Genomic DNA, 13,061 nt, shown 5'->3' with positions numbered 1-13,061 from the left:
CCTCCTCCTCCTCCTCCCCTTCCCCTTTCCCCTTCCTTCCTCCTCCTCCTCCTCCTCCTCCTCCTTCTTTTTCTTAAATTAATTTCTCCCTCTTCTTATAAAGCATCCTAAGGGCACCATCCTGATGAACTTTCTAATCCTAATTACCTCTCAAAGGCCCTACCATGAAATACTGAAACACTGCATTTTGATTGAGTTTTCACTCTCTGAATAGCTTACAACAGGAATTAAATTTTAACATGTGAACCCTTAGTGACACACTCAAACCATATCCAACCATAGCATCTAGTTTATTGACATAAATTTCATCTATCTATCTATCTATCTATCTATTTATTTATGTTGGGACTGGGGAATTAACCCGGAGTGCTACATCCTCACTGAGCTACATCCTCAGCCCCTTTTATATTTTATTTAGAGACAGGTCTTGCTATATTGCTTAGGGCTTTGCTAAGTTGCTGAGGCTGGCTTTGAACTCATGATCCTTCTGCCTCAGCCTCCTGAACTGCTGGAATTATAGGTATGCATCATCATCCCAGGCAAATTCTACTTATTAATTATGTTATAGTAAATAGCAATCTAAACCACCATATTTTTCAAAGTAGTGTAATTTGTTGGTTGTGGTGCTGCATGGAGACTGGATAAATTGGGTTCTTTAGGAAGTCTCCTTATTAGTTCTTTGCCTTCCCTTCATCATCTGCCCTCCTCAATCATTGCATATTTTTTTTTAGAGCCCAGTAGGAAGATGTGTAATATAAGTATTAAAAATTGGTGCTCATTGTATGCTCCATCCTTTTTTTTTTTTTTGCACATTAGCCATAGGGCAGAATTTTATTTAAAAGGCTAGTGGTTCAAATACTATTGCTTGAATAGCTCTGGTACATATAAAATTTACTGTCATCTGAGGTTTATACACATAAGCAAAGGAGCTGAGGCCCGCTTACAAAGGGATATTTGATCCTCAGTGACAAGAGAAGCTAAAAGTGCATGCTTGCAGGAGTAACCTAATGGATTTATTTGGACCATATTCCTACCACCCCTGACAGACACAAAAAGATCCAGATAGGAACCTGGCTTTCCACACAAAATTCTGGCTTAATTAACTCTCCTTCCTGCAACTATATATCTCAGTTAAGAATAAAAAAATCTGTCTCGATTAAGAAGAAAAAATTCTGTCTTGATTGTTCTTTTGATGTGAGAAAATTCACCTAAGCGTCACACTTTTCATTAGCAGTTGGATCAGTGCTTAAATGAAAGCTTGTGCCTAAGTGAGGCACTCTGAAAACAGTTCTCTGACTGTCTGACTCTCCCTTATATGTTTTGAGCCATAAAAGGATTACATTCTAGTTCAAATGTGGGGTGAACTTTTGGATTTTTTTGGGGGGTGGTCATGGTGTGAATTCATCTGTTTCAGGATTAACTCTAATAATGGCCAAGAGCTGCTGGGCTTTATCAGTTGTGCTGTTGAGTGCTGAAGTGGTCAGTAAGGAATGTTGTGTCAAGGGTTACTCTGCAGAGCTTTATTACCATTGCTGTCTTTGGAATGAATTACATGAATTTCATTCATGTTATTTGGGGAATAATTGGTTTGAACTCCAATCCAATTGGAGGACTAATAATTATTTTTTTGCTTTGGTTACAGAGCCTGCATACATACATGTAAGAGAGGCAAAAATGTCAGAGGATATCAGAAAAAGGTTTGATTTTCCAAATTCTCTTATCCAATCGCAGGTAATTTTATTTATTTATTTTTCATGGTCACAAGTGACCTTTTTGTGCTGGATGGTTAATTGAACTTTGTTATTTTTAACATTTAATATTTTAAACAATATTAATACTTAACATTTAATATTTTGTTCTACATATAGAGATTATTTTACTAACTAACTTTTATATGTGTTTATTTGAAAAAGTATATTTGAAATTTCAAATATTTAAAATTGACCAATCTCAGCTTTTATTTATATCATACTTCTCTTCTTAGAGATAATATAAACCTTGATTAACTAGTCGGCTCCTGAATATGTATGTATGGATTTTTTATGTCTATAATTAATTATTGGGAACAGATGTAAAATGGTTATATAGCCAAAGAATATAAGGATTAATATTTAAAATACATATATTTTATCTCTCTGCAACTATTAAGAATAATAGATTTTTATAATAATGCCATTCAATAATTAAAAAAGCCTGGATTTAAAATTTGATCCAACTATTGAGGCAGAAGACTGTGGTAATTCATTTTAGGGAGTTTTTCTGTAATGAAGATGAATAGCTAAAAGAAAGATAGCTAACTAGATGCACTCTGGTTAATCAAGGTTCTAAAATGCTTGTTGTCTTTTCCTGGGAGAATAAAGCTAAAAAGCCAGCCTGAAGACTTACCCATGGCCAGAGCAGCATCTTGGATCCTTTCAACAGCTCACTTCGGAGAGGCCCGCTGTGGGAATTGACTTAGCTGGGTAGTGGGGAACCCTTCCATGAGGAGTAGGACACTCCTTATGCAAGATTCCCTTCTACCTGACTGGGTTGGAGTCATATCCTGCTCTGTACAGCACAGGTTCTTGCCGTGAAGAAGACAACGGAGGCTTCGAGGACCCTGTCCACAAAGTTTATTTTTCTGTGCTCGGGGTTCCTTGATAGATAATCAAGAAAATGCCTGTTACTTTTAAATTAAGTGAAAAGCGTATGTGTATTGTATAGCATAGAATGACTGTTTAAATTCTGTTGTGGAAGATTTAAGTAACAATGTCAACTGAATTATTCTTGCCTTTTGTGTTTTCAAATCAATTTAGGCTCTATTTCTTTTTTTTTTTTTTTTNGGACACAACATCTTTGTTTGTATGTGGTGTATGTGGTGCTGAGGATCGAACCCGGGCCGCACGCATGTCAGGCGAGCGCGCTACCGCTTGAGCCACATCCCCAGCCCCTAGGCTCTATTTCTGATTTGTTAGAAGATGACTTCAAAAATACATTAGAGAAATTGAACCTTGTGGAAGTGGGGGATATATAGAATTAGGCTTATTTTCTTTTAGTCCTTTTTCTAATATGAACTATAGCTTTTTTTTTTTCCTCTGTTGCATTTCATTGGTGTTATTAGGCTCTTGTAATTTTGCCCTGTCCTCTGTGAATTAAGTTCTTTTTACTATTCTTTTGTAACCACTGCTCAATGTTCGCACCATATTTCATTGATTCACACACATTTTTTTGCATTTTAGCATCTTTGAAATTGGATGGCATATAGTCATTGATGGCAGCAGTTGAGATACAGTTGGTGCTGCCTGCACATTTGTGAACTTGGCCATGGTTTTCTAAATGAGTCTCAAAGAGCTCTTTCATTAATATAAAATCAAAATTCTAAATTATATAAGAAGCATTGTATATTATAGATTAATTGGCACTGTTTTTCTTTTTGTGGTATATAAAAGAATGGTTTATCTCACAGCTGATGGCCAGATACAATCAATGAAATATGGTATACTTTGTGAAACAGAATCTAAAACTACTCACTGGTTGTCAGTTCTTGGTATCATCCTTTTGCTAGGAGGTAAGAGTAAATTGAACTAAACTTAAAATTCACGTAAATTGAGTGACAAGTTTTACAAAACTGAGCCCCTTAAGCATTGAGGTCTTAAATGAGTTCCTGTGTTTGTAACACACACACACACACACACACACACACACGCACGAAGAGAGTTTTATTTGAACTTCTCTGGAAACTTTGCAAGACTGACAGCTGTTTTCAGCTATATCATACATGGCCCCAAGAATAGGATGACAGTTGTTTCAGTAAAGATTTCCTCAACCTTCTCAGAATGACTATGATTGTTGCCAGCATACTGGATCCCATACTGGGGGTATGAAGATGAGGTGGTAGGAGGTAACAATATTTATGTGTTTATGTAATCAACGCCTCTATAAGAATTGTGAATTTAACGTGGGGCTCTTTGACTAAAGCAGGATATGGGAAAACTTTAGAGAGATTTATGAGACTGAATTTTTATTAAAAGGCTGGAACCTATGATAAAATGATAATGAAATAAAAAATAATAGGCCTAGAAGTGGGAGAATGGCACTGAGAGAGGGGAGATCTTTTGGTTCAGGTCTGTATGGGCTATAGTTGTAAAGACAGGGATGAATTTTTTCTCCATCTTCACTAAAGGTATGGTAAAATATGATGAATTTCATTTAGATGCAGAGATGATTTTAAAAATTGTGAGTGTTTCTCATTTGTCTCATGATTTAGTAGATTAAGCAATCTGAAAATATATTGTATCACTACATTACAGCAATTTGAATTGAAAATCTGGCAATCATTTTTAAAACATGAATTATAGTTTGCTTATTGGTAATCTGGGATAAAATGCCTACCTTTAGGGTGGTTCTGAAGAATAGAAGTTATGTCTGCAGAGTGCCTAATTCAGTGCCTTCTGTGTTGCACACATTTAATGAGGGGGAACTTTGTTTATTACCAGTTGGCTCCCTGGCATATGCATTCTACGCACATCAACTAGTGTTGATATCTGGTACATTCAGGTGCATTATTTGCAAAGAACTTCTGAGAGAATGTATTCATTAATTTTGTTTGTTTTCTAGGCTGTGGGTCATCTTATTGCTGCAGTCCTAAAGGAAAATGGCTTTTCAGGAAAGATTCACCAATCCACCAACCAGGTCTGTCTTTAACTTTGTGCTTTAATTCTATTGTGATATTTCCACAAGCTGGATCACAAATGCACTGGTCTTGTTTCCCTTATAGTTCAGGTCCAAGGAGATGATTTTGAATGGTGAGAACTTTATTACCTGTTTTGTATTTTTCTTTTTCTTTTCTTTTTTTTGATTGGCTATATTTTTACTCCATAGCATTCTTTAAAATTTTTAAATTTATTACAACAGACTCTAAGAGTGCTTGTGGAGAGGGTGAAGGGGAATATTCTTATGACTATTAATAAAGAATGGTGGGGTGTAATGAGGAAAGCCATGCTTTAGAGAAAGTTACTTCTGAGGAAGTATTTTTGGCAAACAGAGAAAATGAACATAGTGTTTTTGTTTGGGTGTAAGAGATTTCTCATGCTTCAGGTCAGCCCCACATATTAGTCCAAAGTTGGAAAGGTCATGACTTGACAGTGGGACTGGGAGGAAAGCTTCCATTCCATACACAGGGCAGGTGAGTGCCCACAGCTGAAGCACAGCTCGAGATACTGGGACACAGCACTTGGGCTTTGGTTGGTCAGTGTAGTGTATCTTGATGTGCTGGTTAGGAATCTCTGCTTATGAGAAGTGTGCTGGGTGCACTCTGCAGAGAACATGGGTGATGGAAATAAAAATTTTTTTCACAATATAAATAAATTAATTGCTTTTTCTCCGCATTCTTTTTGGTCAGCTTCTTTAAGTTATATTTCTTTACAGCTTCTGCTGACATGTGGAAGTAAGTGTAGGGGCATGCTTCGCTAATTGGCATTTATCTGGCATTTGTATGTACTCATATAAATTAGGTTTTCTGAGAACCCTGATCCTAATCCTGCCTATAATCACATTATGTACTTTGAGAAGATCTAGTGGTTTTACTTAAACTGCCAGGATTTATTGAATGTCAAATCCCTGTAACTAAATGTTTCCTCTTCTACTAATAAATGAATGAGAACACGGTATTACCTGAGGCAACAGTTTACTTACCCATTTATTTTCTCTTTCTGGCCTTAGTAATGGAGTAATGACACTTAGAGCCCTTTGATACTGTCCATACAGGTGAATAGGATTTTCTTCTGAATAAAAGGAGAAACGGAATATAAACATTTCCTTCCTGCAGTGACTGATTTTTAACTCTATTGTTCTTTTAATACTGGGATCTGAAGACTGAAGAGGCTCTCAGCCAGCCATGGAGGGAAAATGGGCACAATATATTTGTTGGATTCCATTCTGTCTGGAAGTTGCAGTCTTCATTTTTTCCCCCAAAATGATATATTTCCCTAAAAGATTGTTTCAAGAGGAAGGAAAAATAGCTTCATTTTGAGTACTTTTTTTTTCTTTAATAAATAAACAAAACCATATGAAAATCCATATCTGACCTGGCCCATGATACTCTCAAATAAAGGTTTACTTTTATCAGTGAATCTTCTTTAGGAATCATGAGTTACTGAGAAAGTTATAAAAGCAGCATCCTGCTTTTATAGAGGTTTTCAAAATAAGACTTTATGTTTACTTAGGTGCCCTTCCAGTGCTTTTCTATCAAAGATGAATTTGCTGTGTAAAGGGAGAAAAATTAGTCTTCTTCTTGGGCATTGTTGGTAGCGATGGGATGAGCAGCTGGTGCATTGTCCTACTTTTCTCTCCTTTCTGGGCCCACTTTAGACAAATTGTGGAAAGTGGTAGGGCACAGGCAACTTATAGAGGTGGTCGAAGAGCAGGAACATTTTCTGAAAATGTTATTACCACTTAAGGCTTGAAGCATATGTAATATTTGGAGTTCAACTTAGGCTAACTGATAGGCTGATGCTGTTGGTGTTTGATTAAAATGCCCTGTTAGAACCTGGGCTTGAGTCAAGCCTTTGCTGGGTTGTGTGCCTGATGTTAGATTATACCTCTGCCTGCAGCTAGCCTTATTTTGCAGCCCAGATACCAGGTGTGAGAGAGTTTCTATATCAAAACACATCCATTTGCTCTCTCAGAAAATCGACTTTAGTTTATTCTAGCAACAGAGTGACAACAGCATGCTGTTGGTACAGGAAAGCTAGCCTACTGTGAACAAATTACGCATTGATGAATGATGGTGTGTGTGTTTGCTGTTCATCAGTGTGTCTTTAATCACTGGTTTGATTTCAGACCCCTTCTTTGAACTTGCTGTGGGAGAAGTGTTGCAGTGACAGTGTGGTGGTTCGAACAGCCTGCTGTGAGGGTCTGGTGGCACTTGTTGCTCAGGATCATGCAGAGTTTAGCTATGTTCTCAATGGAATTCTCAACCTCATTCCATCAACCAGGTACTCCTTCTTCCATGTTTGATCAGTTGACAATTTAAGCTTTCAGAAAAAAAGTTTATTAATTCTGTGTTATGGGTTAATATTGACCAACTTGTTTTTCTTTCCTTTAAAATGTGTAGTAAGATCATGCTAATTTAAACCCCATGATTTTGAATTATAGTCCTTTGCTGTATTTAAGTTTAGGGGCTCTACTTAAATTTGCCATTGCTCTTTTTTATGGAGAAATTAACAAAGTATTTTATAATTCACAATTGTAGTAAAAATTTTTGACTTATTTTAAGAAAGGTTTCCCATAAGAATTCGTACTATCACATTGGTACAGTTTATACACTGTATTGGCAGTACTTGTTAGCCCTTGTCAACTGGTAATATATATTAGAAAATGATAGCAATTCTTCCTTTTTTTAAATGTCTTTATTAGTTATTGGTGGTCTTTATTTATTTACTTGCTTATATGTGGTGCTGAGAATCGAACACAGGGTCTCACACATGCTAGGCAAGCGCTCTACCACTGAGTCACAACCCCAGTCTACCACTTATTTCTTTAAAAGTATTTTGTGACTTGGGAATACCTTATCTCTGATTATTCCAAGTGAATAATGTTTGTTCTTTGAACAACACATTATTTTGTATAATTTATACATTCATTTTGTATAGCCATGTTTAGGCCATTCACAGATTGAGGGTCATAGATTCACAAGGGATAGAAAGGGCCAACCGATCCAAGATGGTCAGACAGGAACATATTAGAAGCAGTGAACATCTCTTATAAAATGCTCTCTGAGGATTGGGGATGTAGCTTGGTGGTAGAGTGCTTGCCTGGTATATATGAGGCCCTGGGTTCTATCTCTACCATTGCAAAAATTCAAACCAAACTAAACCAGACAACCAAACAACAACAAAACTCCCTGAAAAGGAGATGCCACTTTTTCCTTAAATAAATGGTCTTATAAAACACTAATTTTTGCCCACATTAAATCATTTGGAATTCTGTTCCTTCTAACTTTCACCCAGCTTCTCTCCCATTCTCCTCCATGCTCATTTTTTATTGTGATATTGTAGAACTGAGTGCTTAATCTTTTTTCTGTCTTCAGTGGGGAGGGAGAATGTCTGTAACTATCAGTCTGAGAAAGAAGCCTTCCTGGGCTTGAAGTCTATTGGACTATGTGAACTTTAAGCCTTTTAACCTTTCTCCATAAATTCTATTGTTTTATCCATTTTTGAAGTTTTGGCTTTCCTATTAATTTTGCTGTCTGTAGTAGTTATAAGTCCAAATGCTGTGGCATGGTATGTGAGTGCTTCTCAAACCGTTCTAGTCTCCTGGTCAGGCTACATTTCCTCCCATGCTTCCTCTGCTCACATGCATTTTACTGCTCACTCTTCCTGAGCCTTTGCAGTGCTCGACTTCTACATGTATTCCTTCCCCTTCTTCTGATGTCGTCTTTGTTATCCTTCAATGGTCAGCTCAGACATCCTCCTTTCTGCCCAGACATTTCCCTCTTCTCACCTGAGTGACTTGCTCTTTCATATAAATAAAGAAACAAATATTGTATATGTATTAACTTGTATTTTAATACCTTGCACACTCATTGTACTTAGTTTGTGGCCAAACATTTCTGAATAAGAAAGGGTTGGGGCTAGGTTTGTGGCTCAGTAGTGGTAGAGCTCTCGCCTAGCATGTGTGAGGCCCTGGGTTCGAGCCTCAGCACCACATAAAGACAAATAAATAAAGGTATTATGTTCATCTACAACTAAAAAAAAAAAAAAAAGAAAGGGTTAGATCATGACTAAAAACTTACTTATCTTCTCTCTTTCTGTTTCTATATACACTCTCTCGCTCGCGCATGTCCACACCCACACACAGAAATAATTTTAGTAGAATTCTATTGTATTATCATTAAAAAGTAATTTTGAGGAAGATTTCTAAATGATGAGAATTTTATGTGTCTCGCTTATTGGTTGACCTTAAGCAAGTCACTTAGATTTTGACTTACCCCTTTTGTCAGATATAGCTAATGATACTTATTCCTTCTATATAGTTTGCAAATACCTGAATACCTTTGTAAACATTGAGTCTACTTGCATTGCATAGTTGTATATTTATATTAAAGTATCAGCAGTTAAGGGGACCAGGGCAATGAATTCTATATATCTAAGGGGTAATTAGACCAGATTAGATTATACCCTTAATTTAAAAAAATTTTCTTAGAATATTATGCTGGTGTGGGATATTGTTCACACATCAGTAGAAATACATCTCACTATTGTAAGCTGCAAAGTATAAGCTTCACTAATAGTGAATCTGCCTATCATCTGTGTATAATTGTCAGTAACATTATTTTTTCTTTTTAAAATTTAAACATGTATTTTTTGAATAGGCAATATATTCACATTGGATATATGAAGCACAGTCTACCCCTGTCTTTGTCTATTAAATATTCCTTTTGGGACTATTATCTTCTTTCCAGACCTACTGTCCTAAGGTAGGACAAAGACCCTGTCTCTCTCTCTCTCTTTTTTTTCCATAGAGCCAAAACTGTTACTAGATCTTATTGTCTTAAAAGATATTCTATGTACATATAATTGAAAATTTATATGTATGAGAAAGTTCATATAGTCTGACCTATTAGCCACAAAGAAATGTAGATAAAGTAGACCCTAATGTTATGAAAGTTTTTTTTTTTTTTTGAAGTGGGCTCTTGATATTGTCCAGGCTGGTTCTAAACTCCTGGACTCAAGTGATTCTCCTACTTTAGTCCTCTTGAGTGCTTGGACTACCCGCATGTGCCACTACACATGGCTTCCAATTTAATTTTTAAATCGGTTTGGCCATAAACGTGTGATATAAGTGCTAAGTTTTTCTTTTTGTTGCCAGTAGGGGTAATAATTATTTGAATGTCACAAAACAGAAATTTCTTCATTTGCTTTATTTCAAGTAACATAGCTTTTAGGTTTGTAGCAATCACAAAGACCAAACTTTGTACTGTTTTATGTTTTTTTTTTTTAAAGCAAAATGAGAATCAAATTTAAGAACACAAGCTAATTAGAAACAGAAGAATCAAACAGCCTCCTCTTCCAAATGCTGCATGGGGAATTTTCTGAGACACAAACCATCTCTATCTTTGGGATCTGTAAGCAGGATGACTTTGGCAAAGACTTTTTGGGTCTTCAGTTTCTAGTATCTAAGTTCCTACTTGACTCGGGATTTCTCCTCTTAAAATAGAGGGTTATCAGAATCTAAAGGTACCTTGGGAACAGAGCTCCATCATGACTATTTATCTTTGATTTAGCAAAATAATTCTAAAACTTTGTCTTTCTATTTTGCTTGTCTTTGAACCTAATATCCTTCAGGAACTGAGAAGTGGGTGGGGAGAGAAGAAGCCAACAGTGTCTTCTATAGGATAGACATTTAGAAAATATGGCTTGTGGAGTTTTCTCAGCATTGTGGCAGAAATTGAAAGCTATAAAGACAGAAGGAAAAGTAGGTGAGATGCTCTCTTCCAGCTGTATTACCGGCTCTTTGGCCCTTTGCAGGCCTCCTTTGTAAAATGCCTTTGGAACAAGGCTGGAAGCCCCCTCCCACTTGAAACCCAGCTTGCAATTTGCAAAACTTGGTTTCAAGGGTGCTTCGTTGTATAGTCTAACTTTGAAAAAGACTTGACATTTGCAAGTGCCCTGGTTGTCTAAACTTCAGGGAGTGGCTGGGAAAGTGTCTGGCTCTGCTTGAGAGACTGTTCTCTTCAAAGGAGCAGTTTGATGTCCTAGAGTGTCCTCCGTTCAAAGCCGAGGCAACATGAAACAATTGTAGACTAGTTTTTATAGCTTCTGTAAACAAAGAAATGGATTTAAGCCCTCTAAAATGTCCTTTTAATCAGTAAGGAAATTTGAAAAAAAAAAAAAAAATCCCTAGGGATGGTGAAGGAAAGAAAGGGACCACAAAGGAGATACAGTACGGAAATCATTATTACCCATTAAGTGTGAATTTTGAAATTAACCAAAACTGAAATTAAAGTTAATGATATATAGTAGCATATACTTTTCTTGTCCTTTGAGGAATTACTTGTTTTGAGTTGAGATTATTTTTGGTTTTGTTTTTAATATTGAATTTATCCTGAGATAAAGATTCCCAGAGCAAGGAGTTTCCCATTTTTCTTTCCTTACATATTTTCCCCTTTAACTGCTCACACAGCCATTGTTACAGTTGCTTAGTAACAGGATTGTGAATAAAATCTTACTCTCTGTGGAACCAGGTATTCAGTGTTCAATATTGAGGTGTCATGACAGCCTGTAATTTCAGCTCAACTGCTTTCCCCCAACCCTTCTTCATTTGCAAATGTGCTTGGTAGGAAGGTTATGCTGCCAGATAAACTAGGCTAATATTTGATTTGTTTGCTTTTTGTGCTTCCAAACAGGGAAGGGACCTGTGGTTGATATATTTTGGGAATGTTAAGTGTGTTAAATGTGAGAAATTGAAGGGTATTTTTTGAAGTCTACTTTTTTTGGGGGGGGTTGGTAGTGGTGGCGGTATGGTACTGGTGATGGATCCAGGGTCTCATGCGTGCTGGGTGAGTGCTGTACCACTGAGCTATACCCCAGTCCCAAGTTTACTTTTTAATGAAATGTTCTACAGAATACTAAATATTCCCATAGAGGGTCCTGACTATTGGATTTGTGAATCTTTGATCTTGGATTGATGAAAGTCCAATGATTAGAAATGTTTCTGAGAACTCTTCGAAGTGAAGATTTAGGATAATTTATTGAGAAAATACTTGTCTCTTGGGGTTTACTCTTACTGATGATCTTGTGCCTTGGGAAACTTAATTCCTTTGTTATCAGGTAAGAAATGTTGACAATCAGGCAGACATACTGTTCCTGTCTTGTTGTATTGCATTCTGTACTATTTAGTTCTTTCTCTTTCTTTCTTTTTTTAAAGAGAGAGAGAGAGAGAGAGAGAGAGAGAGAGAATTTTAATATTTATTATTTTAGTTCTCGGCGGACACAACATCTTTGTTTGTATGTGGTGCTGAGGGTTGAACCCGGGCTGCATACATGCCAGGCGAGCACGCTACCGCTTGAGCCACATCCCCAGCCCTCTTTATTTCTTTTGGCAGGAGAATAACCACCAAGGAAGGATGGATTTTTGAGGTTTCCTCCAAAGGCTAGGGAAGATGGCATGCTTTAATCTGCAGCTGGGGTGTCAGAGTATTACTTTGTGGAGATGGTTTCAGGGTTGATATGTACATTGATATCATTGCCTACTTAACTTTTATCAGAGGGTGAAAGAGTTATTAGACCATGCCCGTTTCCCCATCATCTTGTCTTTTAGATAGTCCTTTTAGGCCTATTATCTTGTTTCCAGATGTAGTCCTTCCTTTCCCCCCAAATCCTTTTCTTTTTTTACTTCCTCTAAAATTCCAGAATCTCTCTCAATTCAAAGCTCATAAACAGAAAAGTGATTCCAGCCACTTTCCTCATCTAGGACAGTCTGCCCTATTTTTTTTTTTCTTTTATCAGTCCGTTGATCTGGCTGAAGGCTTTGTTTATCACAAAATCTTCCATTTTAAGAGTCATGTGTTTATGCTGAGATGTTCCTAGGTGATTTAAGAACAGTGACTACTGAACACATGTTTCTTTTATAATGGAAAAATGCTTCAGAAGAAATCCAGCTGTTTTCTGAGTGAGTACACAGAACTTTTCCAAGCAAATGCTCAATAGCATTATATCTTAGGGTTTTTTTGTTTTGTTTGTTTGTTTTTCCCCTAAGAAGTATTATTTTTTTGTCATTCATTTATTTAAGCATGAATTCCACAAAACTGTTTTTTTCCTTCTCTTCCTTTCTGTTTTTCATAATGTTACAATGAATTTAGACAATGATTTGATCATTAACTTAGTGTTTATCATTCACTTATTTGCCGGTGACTTTCTGTGCTTTAGGCTTCCCACTTATCCTTTTCAGGGATCTTTGATTCTTACTGGTTATGAAGAGACTATGCCACATTTGTACCATTTGTTTCCATGATACATAGAGATGATCCCTTTTTTAAGATGCTCTTGTTCTCTTTAACCTAAGCCCTTTTTATTCTATCC

At 36.6% G+C, this 13,061-nt stretch overlaps 1 protein-coding gene across 1 annotated transcript in view; it reads left to right on the top strand.

The window, feature by feature from the left end:
• Positions 1–1,642: 1,642 nt before the first annotated feature.
• Positions 1,643–13,061, top strand: part of Focad (focadhesin) — a 260,449-nt gene continuing 249,030 nt past the window's right edge. The window contains exons 1-3 of the mRNA XM_048783888.1: positions 1,643–1,731; positions 4,597–4,671; positions 6,820–6,974. Of these exons, the coding sequence (XP_048639845.1) occupies positions 1,675–1,731; positions 4,597–4,671; positions 6,820–6,974 (287 nt within the window). The 5' untranslated portion in view covers positions 1,643–1,674. The remainder of the gene's footprint in view (positions 1,732–4,596; positions 4,672–6,819; positions 6,975–13,061) is intronic.

This window comes from Marmota marmota, unplaced genomic scaffold (genome assembly GCF_001458135.2).
Source record: "Marmota marmota marmota unplaced genomic scaffold, marMar, whole genome shotgun sequence".
Lineage (NCBI taxonomy): Eukaryota > Metazoa > Chordata > Mammalia > Rodentia > Sciuridae > Marmota > Marmota marmota.
Note: the sequence above shows the minus strand (reverse complement) of the source record. Positions and strands in the feature narration are given on the sequence as shown.